The 25944-nt window shown below is 40.6% G+C and overlaps 1 protein-coding gene across 2 annotated transcripts in view; it reads left to right on the top strand.

Annotated features, from left to right (window-relative positions):
- plekhm3 (pleckstrin homology domain containing, family M, member 3) overlaps positions 1-25554 on the top strand; it is a 32388-nt gene extending 6834 nt beyond the window's left edge. For both annotated transcript variants that reach the window (XM_058622453.1, XM_058622451.1), the window contains exons 3-8: positions 2571-3680; positions 10750-10895; positions 11632-11825; positions 16223-16286; positions 21925-22082; positions 24267-25554. In XM_058622453.1, the coding sequence (XP_058478436.1) occupies positions 2571-3680; positions 10750-10895; positions 11632-11825; positions 16223-16286; positions 21925-22082; positions 24267-24429 (1835 nt within the window). In that variant the 3' untranslated portion in view covers positions 24430-25554. The remainder of the gene's footprint in view (positions 1-2570; positions 3681-10749; positions 10896-11631; positions 11826-16222; positions 16287-21924; positions 22083-24266) is intronic.
- Positions 25555-25944: the final 390 nt, after the last annotated feature.

Genomic DNA, 25944 nt, shown 5'->3' with positions numbered 1-25944 from the left:
CGGCAACTTTTGAGCCAGGAACCTGACTCTTCTCCATGGGGTCACTCTTCTCTGGAGGCAGATCTTCTATTTTACTCTCCTCACACCTTTTGCATAACCATGACCACCTCAGTTAAGAGACCCTGGGGTGAAATTAGGGTGTTGGGCTTTTCTTTGGTTGACAGGATGGTCACTCCTGTAGGACCATCAACCCAATGGCTCTGCCTTGTGACTGGACCGCAACTTTATACAATTGAAGGTATAGATCGGTGATGATGCAAACCTCCTCCCATATTGACAGGTCAGATGAAACCGTCATTTCCCTTCAACTCAGCCTAGTACGCCCGTCAAGAGAGACGTGGCATTGAGGGCTCAGACTGCCAGTGCAACTGCCTTATAAGCCTTGTCTGTCCACCTGATTGGAACTGGTCTGCTCTGGGTGGGAGATGAGTGACTGGTGATGACGTAAAAAGAGTTTTGGGGTGAAGATGCGAAACGACCACCGGCTGTATTGGAGCCATGCTGCAAAAAACGGGGTTCTCCAATCCCTTGCAATCCAGGAAGAAGCTGCCGGCTGCAGGGTGCATCTCTCTGTATGGTTTCTTATGCCACAGAAAATGCCTCTAGTAATTCCTGGAATATTGGCAGGAGCTGCTTACTGGTCCTCTTCACCTTGGGCAGCTTTTTCCATTGTGACAAGAGTTTGCCACTTCAGTCTGGACTTCTGGCCAAGTTATCTTTGTCATCCTCATCGGTCATGATCTGCTAACTACTGGGGCAATCATCTCCTCAGTTGAAGCCATTAATGAGTCACTGCTAAACCGATTCGATTGACAAGCCTGACGATGTTGTTGCCCTTTGAGGGGGAGCCGGTCACAATGTGCATACTCAAAGACAGCTGGGGCGTCTTTTAGGCCAAGACACCAAGACTGACTGGTGGAATGCAATAAGGGTCTCTGATGAGGTCATGCCACAAGCGTACCCAATATGAGACGCAAAATGCTATAAAAGAGAACCCATAACATTCAACCTCTAGTAGCAAGTATTCCTGAGAAATTTTTATATTCATGAAATTACAGCTTTTGATGACAGCTTGTAATGTAACTATGTAGCTGTTACTCAAAATCTAAAAATAATGCAAATTACTTAGACTCCAACTTTCATACTCGTCCTCTGGATGTTTACTCTTGCTATGGAAACACAGTGATAAAAACATTCAAAAACATGATTTTACCTTCACTGATATTGCTTGTATTGAAGCTGCTATTTTATTTATAAGTTAGTGTGGATGAATAATAAATCAAACATAAATCAAATTATCATTATTATTATTTTTTAAATCAAATCATAATTTGAAATGAGCAAATTGGAAAGCCTGTAACTTAACTGTTGATGTTTTTTGTCCGTGAGGCCATGTCTCTGTTCTATGTTTTATGTAAATTTAAATGAATGCAATGTTGGAAACATTTCATATCTTTAAGTTAAGCATTAGCATATAGTAGTTGCTTACATTTTTTTAAGCACAGTAAATATTGAACTAAAGTTTGCCTTAAAATGTTACATCACAAATCCAATTTGACAGTTTACCCAAATAATTCAGCCTCTTATATCAGTCAGTCACATCTGTGATTTGGATTTATGTGAGGTATTTCTATGTTTGGGGTTCTCCGTCATACTTAAAGTCTTTGGATGTTTTGACATGTTGAATTACATTCATTTAAAAAGGTCCTGGAAAGTCTCAATGGCGAGTTTGCTCATTATAGGCTGAAATGGAGGTTTGTGTATTTGATTGTCTCGGGGGCAGTGGGTCTGGAGAGTTAGTTCGCAGCCCTGACAGAAAAAGTGTTAATTCTGGTTGAGCGCTTACATGTGTATATTAGACTAATACTGGAGTGTGATGTCAAAACCCACTAGGTGGACATGAAGGCTAATTGAATGGAGCACTTTTCTTCACGTCAATGCTTGATTCTCATTTCAACCCTCCCAAGCGTGAAGACTGCCAATCGGCATGACTTATTTCCTGCTGAACTTATTTGCATATTCATTTGTTTCTTTCGTAAAAGGTTAGTTAACATGCAAAGTCCGAGGCAGAGAGTGACACCAATGCCGACTGCTGTTTTGATAAGATTGATGGGGCACTTGACTCGCCAGTCTTTGGTGAATACAAGCTGTGGCTGAGGCTGATTTAGATTTAGCTTTTCTTTCCTGCTATATCCATCAATTAGGCTGCTTGTGGTTGGTTTTACAATTAATTGAGAATAGTTGAGGAGGGTCAGTAGAACTTGTTATTTTAAGTACCTTTCTGCCAAGAAAGCACAAACCTAAAACATGAGTAGCTTTAAAACAGGGCTCTCACTTTTTATTCGAAATATGATATTATTTAGAACATGGGATGTAAATTTAATGTTCAAATAGTAATAACTAACAGATATTACAGTTTGTAAATTGTAATTTGTGTTTGCAGGTCACATGACCATTTTATGGTTGCTCATTGGCAAATTTTAAATGAAACTGCCCAATGTCTCTTTTATTTTTACCCTGAACACATAAACATGACTTGTCTCTTTTCCACCTCTCCTGTCTCTGTCCAGCTGATAAAAACAGCAGTAGCAGTGTGGTGAAGCAGGGTGAAATGGAGCAGCGTGAGGGGCCCCGGGGCCGCTGGACACCCTGTCACGTAGAACTGACGCCATGTGAGCTCCGGCTGTACATTCTAGACAGCAGTGCCAACCGCCAGCTGGGCACTGCCTACTCCCTGTCACACTGCCAGAGCGTCATCTTACCAGCACCCTGTGGCCAGCGTGGCCAGATCAGCCAGCCCGCTGATCAGTGCACGCTGGAGGCTTTGTTCTTCAACAGCACACGTCTCCAGCTGAGGGCAGCCAGCCAATGGGAGGCCATGGAGTGGAGGCAGCTGATGTGGGAGAAAGTGCAGGTAGCCAGACCTGTGAGGCAGAAGAACCGCCAGAATAAGACCACGGTGGAAAACCAACAGGTTGTCATGTTTCCTGCACTTACGTCACCCTCCTCTTCCCCCTCACCATCAGGGCTTGACACCAGGCCTGATGGTGAGAGTGATACTCCCACCTCTGCAGAGGCCTCTGTCTCACTTCATTCTAATTCTGGCATCTTGAGCAGACCCACTACCCTTCCATTGTTCACTCAGCGCTGCCAGGATATCCTCAAAGCTGGTTTGCTCCACCAGCTGATGGACCAGAACAACTGGCGAACCTTTAATTTTGTCCTGACCAGATCCTCTCTTCAAGCCTTCCCTCCTGAGGGCCATGGGTCTGTGTCCCAGGCTGTCCTTCAGTACTCTCTGGCATCCTGCTTGGCCGTGCGGCATGGTCAAGAACAAGAGAATGGAGAGCTGTGGATGGAGAAAAGGGAACATTTCCAGGTAGTTTTCCCTAAAGATGTGCTTCGACTTCGAGCAGACTATTACCTTAAGGCCCAGGAATGGGTGGAGGTCCTGCATGAGGCAGTGGGAGCACAGAGGCCTGCTCAAGAAGAAGGGGTAGAAACTGGAGAAGCCGCTCCAGGCTCCCAAGGCGTGCTGTTAAGATCAAAACCATCTCGTGAGAGGAGGCAGCGGGAGGCCCAGAGAGCCAAGAGGCAGTCAGTCACCACCAGTTTCCTCAGTATCCTTACCTGTCTGGCTGTGGAGAAGGGACTCACTGCTCAGAGCTTCAGATGTGCAGGTAAGTGGGGCACACACATTATCACAGGTACTTGTTTAATAAGATAAATATAATTCCTAAACAAATGATTCTCTCTAGTTCTATTTTATATAAAACTCAATATGATCTCAAGTTGTATGATTATTTAATTAATCATATCTGAAGCAAATGTTTGAAGGGTGCCGTCTCTTTTAATGCATCTACAGCCTCCCCATCCATTATAATTATTATTATTCATGTTGGTCTCCATACCAGGCCCTTGGACAGCCCTATAAATGGCAGGCGGTGCTTTTACACTCTCTGGGTGTGAAATGTGGGCTTCCTCTCCCTCTCTCTTAGGAGGAGGCTTTGAATAATCACTGCTAGTCCCCTTTTTTATTTGTAACAACTGGCTTATTAATGCAAGGCTGTTTGAAAGGCCAGCTGAAACAGGAACAAGGACAGAGGCCGTCTGGGGCCAACTGATGATAATTGGTAGGCTTAAAGCACCAGAGGAGAGGAAAAATGGATGAATGAATGAATGAATGAGAGAGAATGAAAGCAGCCTGGGGATGCTGCAGTGGTCAGGACTGATCGTAGTTGTTTGATTAAAGGGCTTCTGGGTAGACCTGGATGTGCGGGACAGCTGGATACGGCTATTTTCTATACAGAGTACACCTCTGCCCACTCAGTCCATTTATTTCCCGCCTTTACCTCCCCTCCTTTCTTTTTCCTTTCACCAGTTCATTCAGAACTACTACATCTCCTGCAGTGTCAAACAAGTCTTGAAAAAAAGCATTTTACACCATTTAAAATGAACACAATGTTATTCTAAATACAGGTATTATTGGAAGTCTTTTGTTTTTAAGGAATCACAGTTTTCTGATTCCTTCCCCCCAGTTAATTGTTTTTAATCAATACATATCCATATTTTCCTATTACACTTCAGTCGTTTCAATTCAACGTCTTTGCAAAGTTTGGTATGTGGTGGCAGTTTAGTTCTTGAAGAAGAAAGAGGAATATTTACTCAAACACAATATTGTCAGACCTGTGTAGACCTCACCATCTACGGTAAACACTTGGGGTTTAGAGTGGCCATCTAAACCCCATGAACCTAATTTATCAAAAGCATTCATCTTCTGTTGTTACCCTGAGTGCATATCTGATTATTCATATAAGAAGCCACTAATCTAATGAAAACATCATTGATGGTGGTGACAGCAGTCCCTAATGTTTAGTATGCTACTTTATTTCCAACCAGTTTCTCTTTGAACTTGTTTCATGTATGTCCTTTGCATATGCATGTTATGTCCATCCATACATATCGAGTGATTGGTTATTTAACATCAAAATGTAAAATGTATTCATCTAATTACACATGGGAATTACTGAGTTTTTGATTCCTTTTGATGGAAATGTTTCTGTTCCTTTGAAGGCCTGTGAGACCCCATCAACCCTCGGCACACGCACACGCATTGTGCACGTTATGTCCTCCGCTTAGGTGACCCCTGTTGTTGCAATGGAGCACATTCTCAGGCCCCTACACGCCATGTGAATCTGTTGGATGTGGGGTGGGCGGTTGGGGGTGGGGCCTTTAGGTGAAGTGGAAATCAGTAGATATGAGGAAGTGGGAGGTGGGCTCACATCAAAAGATACAGTTTCTCCAACACACACGCATGCACGCACACACACACAAACACACACGTTTGTGCAGCATTCAAGTGAGGACACATATAGACGTAATGCATTCCCTAGCCCCTTACTGTAACCTTAAACATAATGACTAAAGGCCTAATTCTAACTATTACCCTAGCCCTATCCTAAGCCCAATTTTAACCCTAACCCTAAAACCAAGTCTTAACCCTCAAACTCTGGTGGACAAACATGAGGACTAACCTATTTTGAGAAAAACTATCAACCCCAGTTACCTCACTCTTTAACCTTATGTATACACCACAACTGAACCCTGGATTTATATTTATGGTCCCTGGGCCATAAGAACTTTGAACACAAAGACAGGGTGTGGATTCTAAAAGTAATGTGTGTATATTTAGTTTTAGTTTAGTTTTATTTATTCTATTTTATACTTATTTTAATGTATATATACTTACTTCTGAACTTGCCGCACAGCGATTTTGTAAACCTGATGTGCAATGACAATAAAGGTTCTATTCTATTCTAACCTAAACCTCCAAAAAAAAAAGAGATACCCCACCCTGTCCTTGCTTACTTTTATTAGGATCATAGAGAGGAGACCATAATGTTTGGCACACCCCCAGGCCAGTGCACCAAACCTCAGTTAAGACATTTAAGTATAATTGCATCGCTCACCCCAAATCTAAATGTACCTAGGAATGCCATTTCATCTTGTGGGGTCCAGCACTTTAGTCCCACAAAGCTGTTTCTGACCCAGTGATAAATATAAACAAACACACACACACACACATACAAACTTAGTCGTAGTACTCTCCATTTGTGCACATCATCATTGGAGTATTTGGTTGAAGTGAATTAGACACATCAAAGCTCATGGCTTGCTTGTCTTTTCAGTTTTAATTCACACTTGTCTCTCTCTCTCTCTCTCTCTCACACACTCACACACACACACACACACACACAGTGTCCTCTCAAAGGTGTGGTGGTTTGAATCAGCGGGCAGATAAAAGCGTGAGCCCCCTTTGCCCCAATGCCATCCCTCTCTCTCTCTCTCTCTCTCTCCCCCCCCCCCCCCCCTCCCTCTGTCTCATGCCTCATGCTTGCTTTATGATTCTCTGTGTCTCTCTCCCCCTCCTCCCTCTCGCCTCCATGCACTCACCCTGTGGAGGTCAAAGTGACTCTCTCTCACTACAGAGAGCTGCAGTACAATCGGTAGACCTTTGAGCTACGTTTGAATTCCCATTCATCTTTTCCTCCGTCCCTTTTCTCCTCGTCCCAGAAAGACCCATAAAAGATCAGAGACGAGTAGAAAGAAAGCAGTTGTTACTCTGTGCTGATGATAATGGAGGAAGGAGTTACCCGCAGAAAGTATCAGGTGTAAGAAAATAACACAAAAAATATAATTGTGTCCTCGTTTCAATCCACTTTATTTTGGGATGCATTTGAGTAATTATTGATTTGTTTTATACCTCATGTATTCACTGTGGAAGTCCTGATCAGGATCATACAAAGCAGGACTTGATCTTTTCAGAAAAAAAATATGTTTTGTTTCCTTTAAATAATGCACCACCGGAAACCTTCAATTTCAACTTTATTTTCATTTATTTTATAAATGCTAATCTTGGAGTGTGTTGCTTTGTGAGCACTGTTTTTTCTAGAGTTTCTTCATGCATTTTCCTTCAAACTATCTGATCAGTCACTGAAACGGCAATTTCCTCGGACTTGTGCCAAGTCAAAAGCGACTACCTGTCTCTTTTTCATTGCAAGGTTGAGTAAATACTTCATTGCACATTGTGGTGGAGGAATGTCTCTTCCTGTTCCCTTTTACTTTCACCTCTTCAACTGTGCTTCCATGATGTTTCCAAATTATCACCTCTGTATGTACTTGCTTACATGTACTTACCACATTATCTGCTCAAACTTTATTGCTTGTTTTACATCAGGCTCACTGTCTCAGCTGTGGTAGAAGTTCTTTTCACCACGGTGTGTGTATGTGTGGGTGTGTTCTCTTTTTGTCCTCATGATATAGAATTTGAGGTTAAGGTTCAAGGTTAAAGGATGTTTTTAGCTTTTGCGTGTTTTCAGGCTATGTATGATTGTGTCTTTGTTCCTCTGGCCCAAGAGCAACACACCAAATTTGAGGCTGCAGTTGGCCTGAAAGCCGCCCATGGCGGTCAGCTCATTCCAAGAAGTGACACAGTGTTTCTCTGACTGGTGACCATCCCCTCTGCTTGCTGGCTCTCAACCAGTGGTCTGAGGTTTGTTGAAAGAGCATCCACCCCAACAACAGCATGAGCTCATGACTGAAATTAGCCTACATAGGTCTTAGTTACACATATGTATACAATCAAGGTTCCTTGAATATTCCTGGTTCCTTATTTCATTTTTATCCTACTTTCAACCACAGGGAAACAAACAACCTTTGTTCAAACTTGAAATAGTGATCAAAGGGAATCCTGTTAATGAATAGATTACAGCAGTTTTCTTCATCCAGTTTAGGGGGACAGTGAAAATAGTGGAAACTGAAAGCATGGCAGAATGTAAACAGCCAGATCACATCTGGAGGGTATTTGGGGTGGCTAGAGTTTAGCCACGTTCTGTGGAAAAAAGAGTAATGTCAAAGGGCCACCTAACTTAAGCTGCTCCTCTGAAAGTGTTAGGCAACTATGTTCTTTGCAAAGGAAGAATTAGTAGATATAGTAGCTCTGCAAAAGCCGAGGGAGCAATATGATGGGAAAGATTGCTGTCTTATGACTGACAGGAATTACTGCGTCAGCTTCATTGCTGCCAACCTTCTGCAGTATGATTAATGTTGGTCTTAGTTTTGCTTTAGAGAAGCAGCCTGTACATGCCTTCTGCTGGAATCTGAGTTTCAAGTATTACCAACACACTGCCAGCATCTCTACATGACCTACCACTCTCTCATTTCATCTCTCTCTCTCTCTCCCTCCCTCACACACACACACACACACACACACACACACACAAATAAGGTTCTGCCTCATTATGACCAGTTTTTGGTCAGAACTAGTGGTCTATTTTCAATAACTGATGATCATGGGCATTACTTGTTGTTTTCATCCATAGTCCAACTGTATGCAGCTGTTGTTGCTCTATGTAGCTGTTATGTTTCCGCCTTGCTTCCATCAGTCTTAACATTAAATGTGTGTGCATCGCACGAATGTCACTGGGCAACACAAGATCCAAACGCTGCTATACTGAGAAACACAGAAAGGGTTATGTAGAGCTGATTGGCTTAATCAGCATTGTAGGAACTCATTTGACAATGGTATTAATGTAACAGACACGAAAAGTTATACATTACAGCTGTAACAGCTTTAATCTCTGGTTGTACACATGAAAAAAACATTTCACAATTTTTCGCTTTGCCTGACATTTAATTTACTAAAGTATTGATGTGTAAAATTTTTAAATAAATAATTGACTAATTAGTCAGTTAAATGATGATTTGTTACAAACATATTTAAGTCCACCATTTTGTCTATTTGTGGCTGAAAAACAAGTTTGTTTGTTTGTTTTTAAAAGTAGGAATCCATCTCTCAGTGCTGATTAGACTCTTATTTCAGATGATTCTCATCTTCGATAGAAAAGTACCTGGACTGACTTCTCTTTAATGTCTCCCTTTGTCTGTCCTTGTCTGATCTCATACTGCTTCTCTTTCATTCAGTTTTTTCCTCTCCTCTGATCTTCCGATAGTCCCTTACCAGTCCTGTCTTTTTTCTTCTATTTCCACTTCCACCATTTTCCAGTTTGCATTGTTTCTTGTGCCAAAGTACCACTGACAAACAGGCTGACACACGTCCCTCTTCCTCTGCTGTACTTCTTGTCTGTAGCCTTCCGTGCCTCTCTTTTTCTAAAACCCAGATAAAAGTCTCCTGTTTCTTTTCTTCTCCACCTCTCTTCACTCGCTGTTTTCCTCCAGGCCCCATGTCTTGCCTCTCAGATTGTGTGGATAAGGGACACCTGTCACAGTGCTGTGGCATTCATTTGTCCTAGCGTGTGTGGTGTGTGTGTTTGGGTGAAAATGAACTTTAAAGAGTCTGGCAGACAAAGCAGACCGTGGGGCAGTGATCAGGATGAATAGAGCAGATGATTTGTTGGTCTTTTAGTGGTACAAAACACTTTTGTCCTGAAATCTGCTGTTGTGACTACTAGAAGAACCAAGACTCTGTTATCCGTCAGATTACTTCAGATGGATTTTACACGCAGATTCTCGCAGAACACAGATACTTTGGACCATGATACAATATTTGCCAAAGCTTAGTGCTCGCTTCTTGGCCAACAGAATATTTGTTCATTGATGGAGCTTAAAGAAGAATAGTATCTATTTTTGTTAATATTGTGTTGCAGAATTCAATATAAAAGTGTGAGAAAAAATAGGGCACATCAACAATAACAAAGGGCTCATCAGTGTTTATAAATGTTTGTACTTCTGCAGATATACATGTATCATTACTTGAGATGATTTGTCATTGAGTCAAATGTATTGATCCTGATCAATGAATGTTTACACTCGTAATTATAAAGTAGATAATGGAATAGCTTCTCCTCTAAAACAAAAACTTTGTCTCTGACATTTTTTGCATCTCCAACAAAAAAACACCATATTTGTGAGATTTGTTTCAAGGAACACAATTATTACATTAATATTGTAATAACACCATATTTGTTTTTATTCACAGAAATTAGAACTTTAAGCATACAGCATGTGAAATCTTTCTTTTGGGTTTAAAGGCCACTCTCAGGTGTGGTGAAAAGCTAACAGTAGTAAAGAGGGTCAAGATGCAATTGTTGTTGGAAAAATGAAGATTGATGGGATAGTCTCTCCTAAAAGACATTCATAGTGTTGCACTTATTTGTCCATTCTGTGTCTAACAAATGATATCAGCGCTTTAGAGATGTTGAAACAGATATTTCCTTAACTTTACCAACTAAAACCCTCTACACGCCCGGGAAATTGACTCTGTCAACTGTCCATGACATATTCATCCTGTAATTTCACTGATGTATACATATTATGATCTCCTCTTTAAACGTAGACTCTCTTGTTTATTATCTACAGGTTTATTCGGCTGGATTAGTGTGGTATTTACTGCGAGGCAATAAACTGACACATATTAACACCAAGTTATTTGCCCCCACAACCTTTGTGTTCTCATTAAAATGGCTCTAACTGCCTGCTCCTGCAGACTGCTGACACCAGAAGCAGTCTGGTACAACACTTTACGGTTAATCAGCAGGGTAAAATCCTGAAAAGGAAAAACTCTTTATTAAAGGCATCATGCATGTTTACTTTTTAATATTAAAATGGAAGCTTGGTGTCCCTTGCATGCACTTTTGAACAGGTTTCTTAATGTCAGACTTCTGTCTTTAGACTTGTACCTTTCAAATTAGTATTTTTTAATAAAAACAAATGCACCTTTTTTCTTCTCAGCTTGCCAGCAGCCAGTCGGCCTGTCCAGAGGAAAGGCAAAGGTTTGCTACTACAGTGGCTGGTACTACTGTCAGAGCTGCCACCAGGACAACTCCTTTCTCATCCCAGCACGTCTGCTGCACAACTGGGACACCAGCAAGCACAAGGTGGGAAGGAACACACAAGCTGAAAAAAAGCAACATAGTTTGAATAGCAAACAAAGGTTTTTTTCGATTTCTGATTGACAGGAACATTAGCAGTGGTGTACGGTGTCTTGAAGTATTATGATACATGTTCATCATTAAAGATTTAGTATTTCCCAGTTCCAAAAATGTTTGATTTCATATTCAAGTCCTCATTTCATGTGATCTTCAATGATGTGGCTAATTCAGTTCAAATTAATATGGCAGTGCATGCATTTCTTTGCCCCACACCTTCTATCACAGTACTGAACATACAATGTTAGACTGTAGACATCATTTTCCCTGGGAGGAAACTCGTTTCCACAGCTCAGTACACATGGTCAACGAACGCTTAAAATGCGCAGTCACAGCCTTGTTGCCACTAAGACAACAGCTTGAAAACGTACAACAGTATTCAGTAATCACAACATAGCATTCATCGTATTTTAAGGTAGCTGCCAAAACCGGTTTGCTTCTTAGTGTTCTGCATCTGCTCCCAGTGGGCAGAAGGGTCAGATGGTGGCTGAGTGGGTGTGTGATGTCCTCTGCTATTGTGGTTTTGATGCATGTTATGACCGTATTGTTCACTTCTGTAAGGTTGGGTCTAGGAAGACCAATAATCTTGGCAGCAACATTGATTATGAATGTGAGGATCGGTTAGAAAATGTTGAATTGTGTTTGGTGCAGTGATCCCAATGCTGACTCTGATGTGCTTCTCCAGGTTTCAAAACAGGCCAAAGAATTTCTGGAGTTTGTATATGAGGAGCCACTGCTCGACATCCAGCAGCTCAACCCTTGTCTGTATGAGCACTGTGAGCCTCTCAGCACCGTGCTACGTCTCCGTCAGCAGCTACAGTCACTGCGTGCCTACCTGTTCAGCTGCCGGGCAACTGTTGCTGAGGACCTCAGACGAAGGTTGGTTGAATGTAAAGTAGGTTGTGGTGGGTTTTTGTATTTTTTTTTAAGTTACAGTTACAATGCTTCTTAGTTTTCAGTGTAATTTTCTCCCCTTTTTTCCTCACTTAAAATAAAACACTCTCTTCTTGCTAACCATCGTCATACAGTGGTTACATCTGTGCCTTACACTACAGATGAAATTATCCAGTAACTAAAAGAAATACACTTTAAAACATATTTAAATTTCCCAATATTTAAAAACCCAATTTTCTGTTTTTCCTGAATGAATTTGTAATAAAAATGTGTTCTGTTCTTCATCTAAGAGTTCACAAGAGTTAACAACACAGAATCCAGCAGGGTTTCTGGTTCTTGTGTGACACAGTCATGGTTAACATAACCTGAGTTGCTTGAGTGTTTTGTTCAGGTGTTGTCATACAAATAACATGAACAGGATGATAAAAGATCCATCAGTTTTATTTATTAAAGCACCACGATAAGTAGGCTAGCCTAGTCAATGTGTTTGAACCTGAACATAATTGCCAATACTTTGTTCAAACCTGGTCTGGTCTGTTGGGTCCCCTTATAGTTACAGTATATTAGAGGTGGAAAAAAAACACACCCAAACCCAAGGTAAAGATAACTGGCTTTGGGTCACCACTGTCCGTAAACATTGAGATATCCTACAACCTTAACGTATTTCTATGCACAGGAGACACTGGCTATTGTTTTTATGTTGAACATGCAACAGCCTGTGTCATCAGTCACACTGACAGAATAAGTTAAATATTTGTTATATTCCTCTGTTGATGAGCAGACACCTGCTTATACAGACTGCTGATGTCACATGAGCTGTGCACATGTGTTTATGTGTGTATGCCTGAGTGCATGTGTGTATATTGCCATAACTTTTATCTGCATGCATTCCTGCTCCCATAAAAAATGTGTGTCTGCGTGTGTATATGTTCATGTGTGTGATGGTCGGAGGGGGATGTTTATCTGAGTGGAGTTCCACACTGAAAGCCTTGTCTGGGAGCTGATGGATGCTTCTTGCCCCAGTCCAGGTCACTAATAGACTCTGATCTGACAGACCATTTCTAAAGGAGATTCATCCACCTCAGCATACAGACTGGAATTATATTAATATTTTATTGGGGTAATTTACAATAAAAAAAATCTTTTTACCTACCATTAAAAGCAATTAACGATAAATTGTTAATAAACATGGTTGGAATTGTTCATTAACAATCTTTAAGGTGCTGTTAAAGCCTTGTTCACACTGCATAATATACAGCCTGATTTTCTGGTTGCAGAGTTTATGCAACTTAGGGACAATTCACCTCATTTTGTATCCAATCAGCTCTCACTTTTTGTAAACTTTTCCCATAATTCCACATCACTTTTAAATGTGTTTTGTTGAATGAATGTGGTTTGGAGACTAGTCATGCGCCTTAAATCTTAAATAATCTGTCGATTATTTTCTCAATTAATTGATTAATCATTTGGTCCATAAAATATCAGAAAACCTTAAATGTTGATCATCAAACCTGGAAATGACGATGACCAAAATGATTAACTTTTAATGATTTCTTTGTTATCCAGAGCAAAGAAATTAAGAAAATATTCACATATAAGAAGCTTTAATCTTGTTTTAACCCTGAAAAAAGCTTTAAAATGATTAATTGATTATCAAAATAGTTGTCGATTCATTTTATTCAGTATGAAACTATCAGTTAGCCACCAGGGGGCGACTCCACTGGTTGCAAAAATAACTTCAGAAAATGAGCTTACTTCTCACTTGAATTATAACACCAGTAAACATTTTCCTGAGGAGTTAATGGTCTCAATCACCAGTTTCAGTGCTTCTTTGATAGAACATGATGCCAATTTTGTAAATGATGTCCCCATTTAGAGGGAAATGGATGATCTGGCATTGTCCAATAATTGCCTGGATACAGGTGATGCCTGACATTGGATCTTTTGACGTAAATGTTTACATAAATGGAGAAATCCAAAGGGCTCATTTTGGGTTATTTGGCACTGCATACTCCAAGTTTTAATACTTGGAAAACATACAAAGGCCGAATTGGAGACTCTGGTTCATGCATGTATCATCATTTTTAGTCCTAGTTGTTTGCTATAATGTTCCACTATTAAAATATTTTTCTCAGGTTTGGCTCATAGCTTCAAAGGAAAACTACTGGTATTGCTACCTCCTGTAAAAACCATATTAGAGGTCCCCTGTTGCATAGCACTGCAGAGCAGCATCATGGCATTCTGTGTTTACTTCTGTCCCATTAGCTAGTGCTGGCGAGTGCCCCGCCACTTCCAAACACTGCAGGATTGATGAGGGCCATGGCGCTAAAACCTTCCCTTTGTCGTTTGTCTACTTCAGGAGGAACTTAAAGAGTTATCTGCCAAATACACACAACCACATGAGGCACTAAAGGCTGTAGGTGCAGCAGTTGTAGTCTATCTGAGGTTTAATCTTTGGTAACAGGCTGCAAAAGAAACCTTGACATGGTGTGCAAACAGAAAGCGGTTATTTTATAGTATTATTTAGCAAAGCTAAAGATAAATCTCAGGAGATAATGTGGCATGAACAAGGCTGATAATCATGTCTTATCACTCGACCTTTGTTCCATGTAACACGGAGGTGATTGTGTTTTAATTAATTAAAATGTTATAAAATCAGGCAGACTCAGTAAGTCAGTGATTTCCAAGAGAGAACAGACAGCACATGAACTAAGAAAAAGAAAATTCAACAAATACAATAAAAAAACAAACCTTAATTGGAAAGATAAAATTCATTGCAGTGATTTTTCTTTTTGGTTTGCATTAGATTGTCATGTGTTAATTTGATCATCCCTTAAGCACACACATTTGCCTTTGACATCTGTTGTTTCTTACACACACACACATACATACATGCATGCAGCTATTCTTCTTATGACACTGCATTGACTTTTATTCATTTGAAAATCTTAGACATGAGGTTCTGCCTCATTAGAACCAGGTTTTGGCCCCCATAAGGAGTACTGGTCCTGGTTTATGCCAGAAAAGGCCCAAAAGACACTCCCTCCGTAAACAATCATAATCTCTGAGTGATAACATAATTTTAATGAGGTGTGTCCTCAAGTGGAAACTGCATTTTGGAAAGTGATGTTAGAAAAACAATTTTAAGCAAATTCTATCATGGCTTATACAAATGTTGTCAGCATACATGTGCGTTTGCATACATGCTTGGACCTGTGTTTTTTCTGTTTGTAATCTAATCCTTGTACGTGTTTGTCCTCAAGTGCTTTTATCAAGATTAGCACACACTTCAAGGGTGTGTTCATCTGTGTCCTGACTACACATTCAGCACACATCTGTTTGTACTGTATGTGTAAGTGTGTTTGACTGGACCCGAGTGTGTGTGTTTTCTTATGAATGCTGATGTGGTAACCATTGGTGACATGCCAAACATAGTAGTTTATCAGTGGTGCCTATCACAGTGAGGTGTCTGGATCTCTCTTTTTCTCTTTCTCTCTCTCTGTCTCTCTGTCTCTCGCTCTCTCTCTCTCTCCCTCTCCCTCTGTCTGTGTCTCTCAGTCTCTCTCTCTTTCACTCAGACACACACACACACAAATAATCGTACATACACTCGCATACTTGTGTTTCGGTGACACTCATCACAGCTTAGTCGGGATTTAACATGGTGCCATCCATCTTCGTTGTCTGAGAGGAAGACACGCACACACACTACTGTGTTTTGTCACCTCATGTTAGAAGATGGAAAGTTACTGACTCTAGATTAACATTATTGCTTTGTTCAGCAGTGTGGAGGGGTAAACATTGCTAAACACACGCTTAGGTCCATATTTGACTACAGTGTGGGATCATGCCTCATGTTAATATATTTTCAAGATTTCAACTATGATTTCAAAAGTGGCCTTTGCAAAAAAAATTTCACTTACACGCACAATCGGTGCCTTCAATTGACAGGCAATGTAGGAAATGAAGAAGAAAGGATATTCATTTGTGCAATGTTTGTAGGGCAGGAGACTCACTGCTGAGTCTGTAGCTTTATAATAAAAAAATCAACATGTGGTCAGTGTAAATACTGCGGCAGTGATCATCAGTAATTGATTGTACTCGAAATGCTGAAAGGAGTAAAAAATACTTTTGGACACATGCAGAGTCGGTGGTCCTTCGATCTCACCAGGGACATAGTTACTGGGAATTGTTTTTTTTTTTTGTTTTTTTTAATTAAATGTGCAGAATGACATGCTGCAGGATTAATGACATGTCTCGTATTATTAATTGTTTCATTTACATTATTTGGCAAGTGTGGAAGTAGCTCATCAGCATCTCATTAACACCACTTGTGTCATGTGTATCCAAATTATTAAAACTTTTCTGTGTCTTTTTTACAGGATTTTCCCCAGAGAATATCTGCTACAACATATTCACCTTTACTCCATAGCGGATCTGCAGCAGGTACACACGCACACACACACGCACACACAATGCATCGCCTAGACTGTACCCTAACCTTAACTATCATAACTAAATGCCTAATGCAGAATTTATAAATACTCTGTTTCACATGGAGGTAAAGACATTCATTTTCTTAGGGAGAGATCGTAAAAGCAGTTTAGTATTTAGGCACTGAACTGAGTTTGGGGGTTGTTGGGTCAGAGGAAAGCAACGACAAATGATTCAAAAGTTCCTTTGTTTGTCATTATGTTGTACTCTGCCCCATCTTTTCTTTCAACCCTCTCTGAGTCAGAGCTCGACCACAGAGTCTCACGGTGAATGAGATTGCCCCCCCCCCCCCCCCACTCCCACAATCTGTGCCTCTCTGCTTCACTAATTGGTCACATTCAGAATCAACAGGCAGAAAAACAAAGCGTGACATCCCTACATTTTTCCCAACATCCCTTTGGCCTCACACATACTCAGCACGTATGTGTTTTGTGTGTGTGCATCTGTGTGTTCTTTGCCTGCTAAATGCTGTGATGTAACTAATAAACCTCCAAAATGGTGGTTTAATACTCTTTTAGGTGTGTCTAGCAGAGGCCGCGCAGCTCTCTCTTCGCTGTTCCTCCCCTTCTTACCTCCCCATCTCTCCCCCCTCTTAGAGATTTTGAAGCACTCTTTCTCTTAATTGGTTTTCCATATTAACAAGCTTGTTTCTTTTGATTCACCTCCTGAATAAAATGACGCTCTTAATCAATGTGGCTTTTTTTGTTCCAGCCCAGAGGTCAGTGAAGGCTAAACTCCCCTGGCTAAACCCTGGCCCACACTAGTCTATTCACCTCCTGACAAATAGCCTCCACCCATATCCCCCATTAAGAACCAGTTCATTTTGTAGTAACTATATGTGTTTGTTTAAGGACACTCTGCCCTTTTCTTCCACTGGGTTTAAGGATTGTTTGTTGGGTTTTGTGTTAGGACTATAGTAGGATAGGAAAGAAGGTGTGTGTGTGCGCAACAGGCTTCCCACAGCGACACCCTGGTATTCCTTTTTTGCCAGGCATGCCTCTCCACTCACACTTGTCCAGACTCACACAAGCCTCTTAAGTAAATGTTAAACTGTTATCAGAAAGATTTCTAGTTTCCCCACACAGCCTTTAATTTATTTAGATCTTTGGGTCATACATCACTCTGAACTGTATGATGAGGTCAAATAGGATTTCTCATGGGGGGGAAAATACATATTTAAAAAAATAAATATACAGTATATATATATATATATATATATATATATATAAATATTACCAATAAGCTATATAATAAAATATTTAAATACATAAATGGGTGTTACACATTACTGATATTGGTCTTGTTTAGGTTTCATTGCTTTCCCAGCTCCTTTTCAACCTGTTAAAAAATACACTAACATCTGGCCTCTTTTTTTAGCATTTGGCACACACTCTTGGGACAAATGAACCTGCAACAGAAATGAGTTTTTACCAGCTATTGCTGATTCAGGCAGTGATTTAAAATGTAATCATTTTCCTAGCATTTTGGTTGTTCATTGTGTGTTTGTGTCATCGAACATGAGGAACAAATCAAAATATAAATGCCTGTGCTGGAAATGGTAATGAGGCATTCACCTTTTTTTCCTGTGTTGACCTGTTAATGTTGTTGATGTAAAAGCACTATGGTGGTGTAGTGCTGACTGACTGCGTGGAAAATACAGTTTTCAAGCTGATTCTCAGCAGCAGCAGCAGAGTAGCAGATGTTTTCATAATAATAATATAGATATACTTTATAAGTTGGTTACCATTGTGTGAGATTAACATGGCACCTGGGCAAATATGAAGTGACAAATGATGAACAGCCATGATTCCTGTCCTCTGAGGTCACCAGTCCACAGGCCGAGGCACGACTCAGGACGTAGCGAATTGTTCCTGCACCTTTTGTTTTATTGGACATTGTGGCAAAGGAACTATTATTGCTCTTCATTTTGTAAATTCTGAATAGGAGAATATTTCCCAGTCCCAGTTCCACGTATATCTTTTTATCATGTTGGTTAGAAGATGCACATGAAACGATCCGACCCCAGATTGGATACATTATCAACCAACATACATCAAGTTTTCAGCGTGTGTGAAGAGAGGGTGTTATCCAAACAGAGCTCACCCTGGTCTTTCCAGCCATGTAATCCCAGCTGGCTGTCTAGATTCTCAAAAGAGCTGCTTTAGTGTGTATGTGTGTGTGTGTAAGAGAGAGAGAGGAGGGCAGGCGAGCGTCTGTTAAACAGCAGTTTTAGGGGATTAGGAGGTTTTGGAGCACAAAGACTCAGCGTGGAGCAGAGAAAGAGGCTGAACTGGAGGGGGAGGAGTTTAGGAGGAAGGATGGAAGGAGAGAAGGTGAAGTGTGTGGTGCGGGGGCTTATTTTGGGAAAAATGTTAGAGGATGTGAATACATCTAGAGGGTTTGTCCTATGGGTTTTCTCCAGGTACACCAGCAGATTACAGTTAGGTTAAGTGGAGGCTCTAAAGTGACCATAGGTGTGAATGTATGAGTATGAGTATGTTGTTTGTGATTCAGAAAACTGTATCCTTCTGCAAGGGTTGTACGTGAAGCATTTTGTCTTTCACACATGGATAGGCAGAGGAGAGAGGACCAGGCTTGAGTCGCCACATTTTAACACGAATATTTAAAAAAAAAAACATTCAAACAGTAATTTCAACATTTGATTGTTAATGATTTTTTTAATATTCGAGTTATATTCGACTTCTGAAATCAGCTCCAACAGCCCTAGTTCACTGAGAATGGCGTACACGTTCTGGTCACGTGCAGAGCCTGTGTGTACCCCAGCAGACATGAGAACATTTAAGTCACAATTGCAGACCTCTGTGGACTGGTGGATGTGGAAGCCATAAATTTGCCATCATGAGTTTGTTTTTTGTAAAATCTACAGTCAATTGCTGTGGACCTCAGTCGTTCATAACCTCCTCAGTGAATGTGTTATGTCACAGCTTGCACCCGTCTCCCCACAAACTGCTTATGTCTTCATGTTTTCACCTGTGAGTTACTTCCTATGCTGGAAATAGAGAAGGTAGTGCCACCCAGTCAACCCTGAATCATAGTCTCTGGCTGCTCATAGACCCAGACACTCAACACAGCCCATCAGTATTTTCTCTTCTTTGTTGCATTGGCAGGTATACAAAGTAAAAAGGGTTGAACTCAGATGTTTGTTCTGAGTGATTGCTCCAGTGTGACCCTGCTGGCCAGTAGTTCTTTGATGTAACTAATAAAAAGGTCACAGGATATTTGTAGCGAGTAGCAACAGCAGAGGTAATCAGAATTTCAAGAATACAGAAAAAAGTCTGGATTTGGAGAAATAAATGATCTGAGATTTTTCATTCAGTGTTTATCATGAAAAATTGCTTCCAGCCGTCTGACATTTAGACCAAGCTAGATTTGATTTATGTGCCATTTTCTTCATATTAGGCTTCCCCTCTTTTCATCTGTCCATTTACCTCCGTCACCCTCCATCCATCTTTCTGTGCCTCCTGCCGTCTCGCCCAGTGTCTCTCCAGAGTACCATTCAGCCACCAGAGCTGTACTGCCTGTCGTTTGATTCTGCCCAGTCCAATTACATAGGGCCTTAATTACTAAGGCTGTCAGCCTGCATCAGGAGAACCATTTGTCGTGTGGACTGGGCTGGACCAGACTGAGCAGGTCTACGTAGGTTTGGTGTGGGCTGTGTTGGGCACAAGGGGACTAATATCTGTCACAGTTTTTCTCTCTGTCTGCCTGGAATTTAATTTCTCTGTTTTAGACTGAGCATGTTTTTTTTACAAAAGAGTGCACAGTTTTAAAACTAAAAGAGTTCTATTAACTGCCCGTTCTATTTCTAGGTAACAACTATTTCCGTTAGGTCAGTAAATTCATAAATAATTATGTACATCATGGTTCATTGTTCAGCCATAACATGATTTCATCAGATCTACTTCCTTAAAGCCTAAAGTGATCTTCAGATTGTCTTATTTCAGCCAATACCAAAGAATATTCTGTTAACTATGATGTATAAAGAAAGTGCAGCAAATATCACAAGGTGGAACACATACAATATATTTCACATTTTTTGTTGAAAATACAAAATAGATTGATATGGTATTGTAACATGTCATTGACTTTTTAATATAGACAATTGTCACATGAGATACCATGAAAATATTAAGTGCATACTCTAATGCAAGGATGAGAACCTAAAGATATGAATGCTTCTCACACTTCTTTTAGCAATATTTTCACTGATTAAATTGCAGCCTTTGTGATTGGCTAAATGTGTTGTATCAAGTAACAATTTCATTTTGAAATTGATTCATTCTTTGTGTACAGTACTCTGCAAAAGTCCTAGGCCCTACCAATGCTACAATGCAGTAGTTTTCAAACACCCTGCTCTATTAAACCAAGAGTGGAACCCTAATTCATATTCATAGTCATATATTACATATTATGGGTTGCTGCAGCCTACAGCTGAGTCCATTCGTGTCCCTGTAAACTGCAGCAGTCTTTGACTGTGATGTGTAAACTTGTATAAAGTAGATGAGTATACCTCAGTCCTCTATGCTTCCTCTGTTTGTGTGAGGTTTCTTCGTCCCCTCTCCATCTCACGTCCTTCTCTTCTCCCTCTGTTCCTGTCTAACAAACAGTATGAAGGAGGTTATAATCGTTAGGTCCAGAGCTCTGCCAGGTGGAGCCACTTGTATTTGAATACAGGCTCTTGCTCTCTCTCAAGATCGCTCTTGTATATTGTAGCTCTACCACTCTTTCTCTTACTTTATGCTGTTACATTCTCTCTGTCTTGCATGCACTCTTATATTTAAGCTTACAGCTCTGACTGCATTTTCAACATCATACGAAAAAGCTTTTTGACCATGTTTAGGTTTTATTTTCTGACTAATTCTATGCAGCTTTTCTTTTGACGAACTGTGTTTCTCTGTGAGTCATCCCCTGTCTATTCACTACCATACAAGCCCCCGACTGCCAAAGGCCCCCACCTACAGTTCTTAAAGGAACTTGCCAAGCGTTGCCATTAAATGGTGCTCACCTCATTCACTGTCTTCCTCCTTCCTGCCCCTCACTTTCCTCTCCTCCTGTTTTCCGATCTTTTTCTCTGAGCAACAGGATTACTTCTGTCCCCCAGTAAATTCTGTGTGATGGGAAAACCTTATTACACAGACATGTCTTTGCCTAATTTCACATTGAAGCAAACGTGTGTGCACTTACGTCTGCATCCTATGTACTGTGTTCTGCCTCTGTAGAGAGCCACCTCACATTTCCACATATGCAAACGTTCATACGGTCCTTAAATAAGAGTCTCCACACATGTAAACTCATTCTCATACATGGAATCTATGACCTGAGCCCAACACATTTGTGGTGTACCACAAGGATCCATTCTTGGTTCTTTCTTTGTTGCCTTTTGTATGCGTCCTATTTGTGATAAAGAAAGTTTATTTAACACATTAAAATGTGACAATATTTTCTATTTAACAGGACTATGTAAATCCAAAGTATCTAATCCCTGTATTATGAAATTACATTTTGAAGTCTCTTTGTTTTTCTCTCCTCTCATCTTTTACCCTCAACCCTGTTCCTCTTCATCCTTCAGGTGATTGATGGAAAACTGGCTCCCTTCCTGTCCAAGGTGATCAAGTTTGCCAGCTCCCATGTGTTCAGCTGCAGTTTGTGTCGAGAGAAAGGTTTCATCTGCGAGCTCTGCCACAACAGACAGGTCATCTACCCCTTCCAGGAGAATGCTACCAAAAGGTATAGACAAAAAAAAATACACTTGGTGCCAATGGACTAACAGGAGATATGTTGTAGGTACAAGAGTGAGCCTAAACAAGACCTATAACATGTTAAACATTGAGCCTGTCTGATATAGCAAGGGGCTGTGGTGGAGATGGCAAAAATCAGTGTGATGCAGCATTGGGGTAGCAAGAAATGAGGGAGTCTGGCTGAGGTGCATAACTACCATGTCCTGCATAAACTAACACAAAACCTACAAATACATTTTGACTAACCATCAGACTTGATACGATCTGTATGAGGACTGCCACTGAAGTTAAAGTCATTAAGTGTATTGTCTTGAACGTGCTGTCATAAGTAATCTTATTACCTAACTAAAAAAGGTTTAAAACATTAGGACCTTTAAAGATGTGCTTCGTGTTTTTTTTAAGAAAAAACTGTAGCACTCAGAGGTTTCTGAAGAGGTTCTTTAAAAAAACAGTGGTGTGAATTGTTGTGGAAACTCTCAGTTGCTTGTTGCTGGTGAATAACGAAATAGAGACTGCTGCCAAGCGACAAGTTTTCCTTGCAAAGAAAGGTCAGTCTGCACATATGAGGGCACTTCATTTTCTGAGTGTACCTTAAAGCACCTGCAAGTAAAACACATGAATGTTCACTTTGTTCTATAATAACTCACCAGAGCAGAACCATAGCAAAGGTCAGAGGGAGGGTGAGAACACAAAATGGCGCAACAATCAGATATGTTTGTTTTTGTTTCTGGCCGTAAGTTTATAAACGCTTTATCTTGTATTTCATTACATTAATGTCCTGACTTTAATTCTGGCACTTGCAGCATTGTAGTAAACTTGATTTTCAGACATGGAAATTGTCCACAAACAAAAATGTGCTGGTTACTTTGCATAATTAAGAGAACAGACAGTGGTATCAGACTATGCTGAGGTATGCGCTTTATCCACAGTTATCCGTGAAGTTGCACAGTTTGATTTCCTCCATTATATCGATGTGGAGGTAGAAATCTTGCGACCAAAAATGTCTGCATGTGCATTTGGAAACAACAATTAACAGAAGTCTGAATTATAGCGTCATACATATAGAAAAAAAACAAAACAGTTTAACCAGTGTGACTGAGCCTGCTGCTTCTTGGTAACACTGGTGAACACTGTGGGTGTGTTGAGTGGGTGAAGGGACGTTTTATGACACAAACAGTTAACAGAGGCCAGAGCGTTGCCTTTGTCACTGATACTCAGAGTGACAGACAGCAAGGTGATAAGAGCTGATCCCGAATGATTCTTAGAAGACTCTGAGCTGTGGAGGGAAACTCACACACGCACGCACGCACGCACACACACAAACACATACACCTTCCTTGTTGAGTAGTGTTTTATGGCTATGGAAGTGTTAAGTGTTAACTGATAACAGCTGCATCTACCGTTCTTACTGGAACTGAGCAGTTATGGTTTACTGAGCTGTGCTCTGTTGATTTAGTTATGTAGACATTGATGACGCAAGAAATGTGGAATAAGAATTCACCTGACACTGCTTGGTTGCAATTAGAAATGTATGATTGCACGTTATATTTAGTGTTTTGGCCGTCATCACTTTCAGTAACCCATGTTTTATCCCTGTACTAAGTTTATGGCAAAGGAGTTTTGTTCCTAATCCCACATACATTTGCCAATATAACATTCTTGGTGGGGATAATAAAAACTGAAAGACATGATACTTTCCTCAAAGTCAAAACACGTCTTTGGACGTTTTTTTGTTTTTACATTTGTCCTTATTTGTTTTGGAAAAACTAGCTTAGCTCAGCAGAAAATATAGAAGCAGGAGGACACAGACTGCTTTTACCCCAAATTTGTGAAGTATAATTTCTATGTGTTGCTAGACGTACATTTCACGTTGCTATTGCTGGGCAGATTGGCTTTTGCAAAATTCTCATCATTTGCTTCATTGGCTCGAGTAAAAACATTTGATATTGAGATTTGCTACTCATGCCAGTAACACAAATGACCTTTCAATCAGACTTGTGCTAGCAACGCCATGTGAAAATTCACCTTCTGTAAAGCTACGTCGCTTTAAGTCTACGACATCTTAAGAACATGTTCACGTCTTTTTCTCTATTTCAAAAGGTTTTGGCATATTTTCAGATAGTTGTGTCTGTGACACACTGACGTGTGTGGTGGTGCTGTTGTGTGTGCGCAGGTGTGACGGCTGTGGCGCCGTTTTCCACACCGAGTGTCGCCAGAAAGCTCAGCCGTGTCCTCGCTGCGTGCGCCGGGAGCTCCACCACAAGAGGCCATCCTCCTTTTGGTCGCCTGATGACGACAGCCCGGGATGTTTTCACCAGCCTTACCAAGACACCTGAGCACACACACACACACACTCCCTCTCTCTCACCCACCCCACACGCACAAAAGCAGTAACACTTTAGGTGCTGCCAGGCCGTGACACAGGACAAAGAGCCTGTTTTCCTGATCTGTGTGTTTCCAGGAGGACAAATTGTGTGACAGCTTTGGCCAGTTTGGACTTGTTCAGAGAACCTGATGCATCATCAGGTTTGTGTCCGTGAGTGACAAGACGCACACATCTGAGCTGAGCAGCAGGGATGTAACACTGAAGAACTGCTGCACTAGGATTTACTGATAAAACTCCTTGTATTTTGCATCTTCTCACGTGTCAAAGTCGTCCTCTGCCATCTTCTTCTTCTCATCACACCACGACCTTCCACGTGTTTCCTCCTCCAGGATTTAAACATGTCAAATCACAGCAGGTTAAGTGGATTGAACTGATCCTTTTTGGTGGATTTATTCTCCCCAAACGTCTTCTTCCACTTGCCAATAAAGTCACGCAAACTTCAAAAATCAATGGATCAGTTTTGGCAATGAGAATTGGTTCAGAGGAAATTTGTCAATTTGAAATGTCTCTTTGCTCTCTGGGTATGTGCAGAGGTTTTTTGTTTGTCTTTGTTTACAGACTGAATTATTACATGGACAATAAAAGCTGATTAACCAACACTGAAAATAATAATTGGTTGGAGCCTTGCTCATATTTAAGTGATACTTCACCTAAAATGCTTGTACACTGTAGCCGTGAAAGGCAGCTGCAGAAGATTTGCCCAGGAATTGCAGCTGTAATCGATTCATGTCAGTTATTGGAATCATTTGTATTTGCACTCACGCACACACACACACGCACACACCAATCAGTGATAGTAAGTTTATCTTGTGCATTTAAGCTGTGCTTTATAACGGGAGCAGTGGAGTTAGCTGACTTTTACTGTTTGCCACAGGCTGATCAACTTATGTCATCACAGCTCAATGAGGATGAGATCAAATGTTTAAAAAAACACACTCCTAACACCACAGTCATGTTCTCGTTTCAGTAATTGTGGACAAAATCCACAGCCCTCTTTCCAAAAAAGGGAATTTCTATAACTGTTGTATAACTCACGCTGAATAACCTGTGTTTATATGCATCTCCAGGCTCCACACTCGTGTTAGATGTCGAGCTCCACAGGACAAGTTAAATAAAGGATATATAAGAGAATGTTATTGTTTTATGACTGTACTCCGAGTTAAACTTACTATTTGAGCAAACGTGCTTGTGTTTCAGTTAACTTAATGGCTTTAAGTTCTGGACGGTGGTTGTGATTTTATGTGTTACCTAGAGACGAAAGGTAACCAAATGTTTTGAAGAAGCAATTTCATCTTCAAACTCACCAAATGCAGTTTTTCTACACACAAGAGCACAATTTCCACAATTCTACAGTTTATTGTGCTGTAGGGTTTAAATGACCCTCATCAACTTTCATTTAAGCAAAGTATTAGTCTTTAAAAATATAAAAAACTGCTTCAGTTGTAGAAGATATTGATGAACCAGA

Source organism: Solea solea, chromosome 2 (assembly GCF_958295425.1).
Source record: "Solea solea chromosome 2, fSolSol10.1, whole genome shotgun sequence".
Lineage (NCBI taxonomy): Eukaryota > Metazoa > Chordata > Actinopteri > Pleuronectiformes > Soleidae > Solea > Solea solea.
This window is presented reverse-complemented; position numbering and strand designations above follow the sequence as displayed.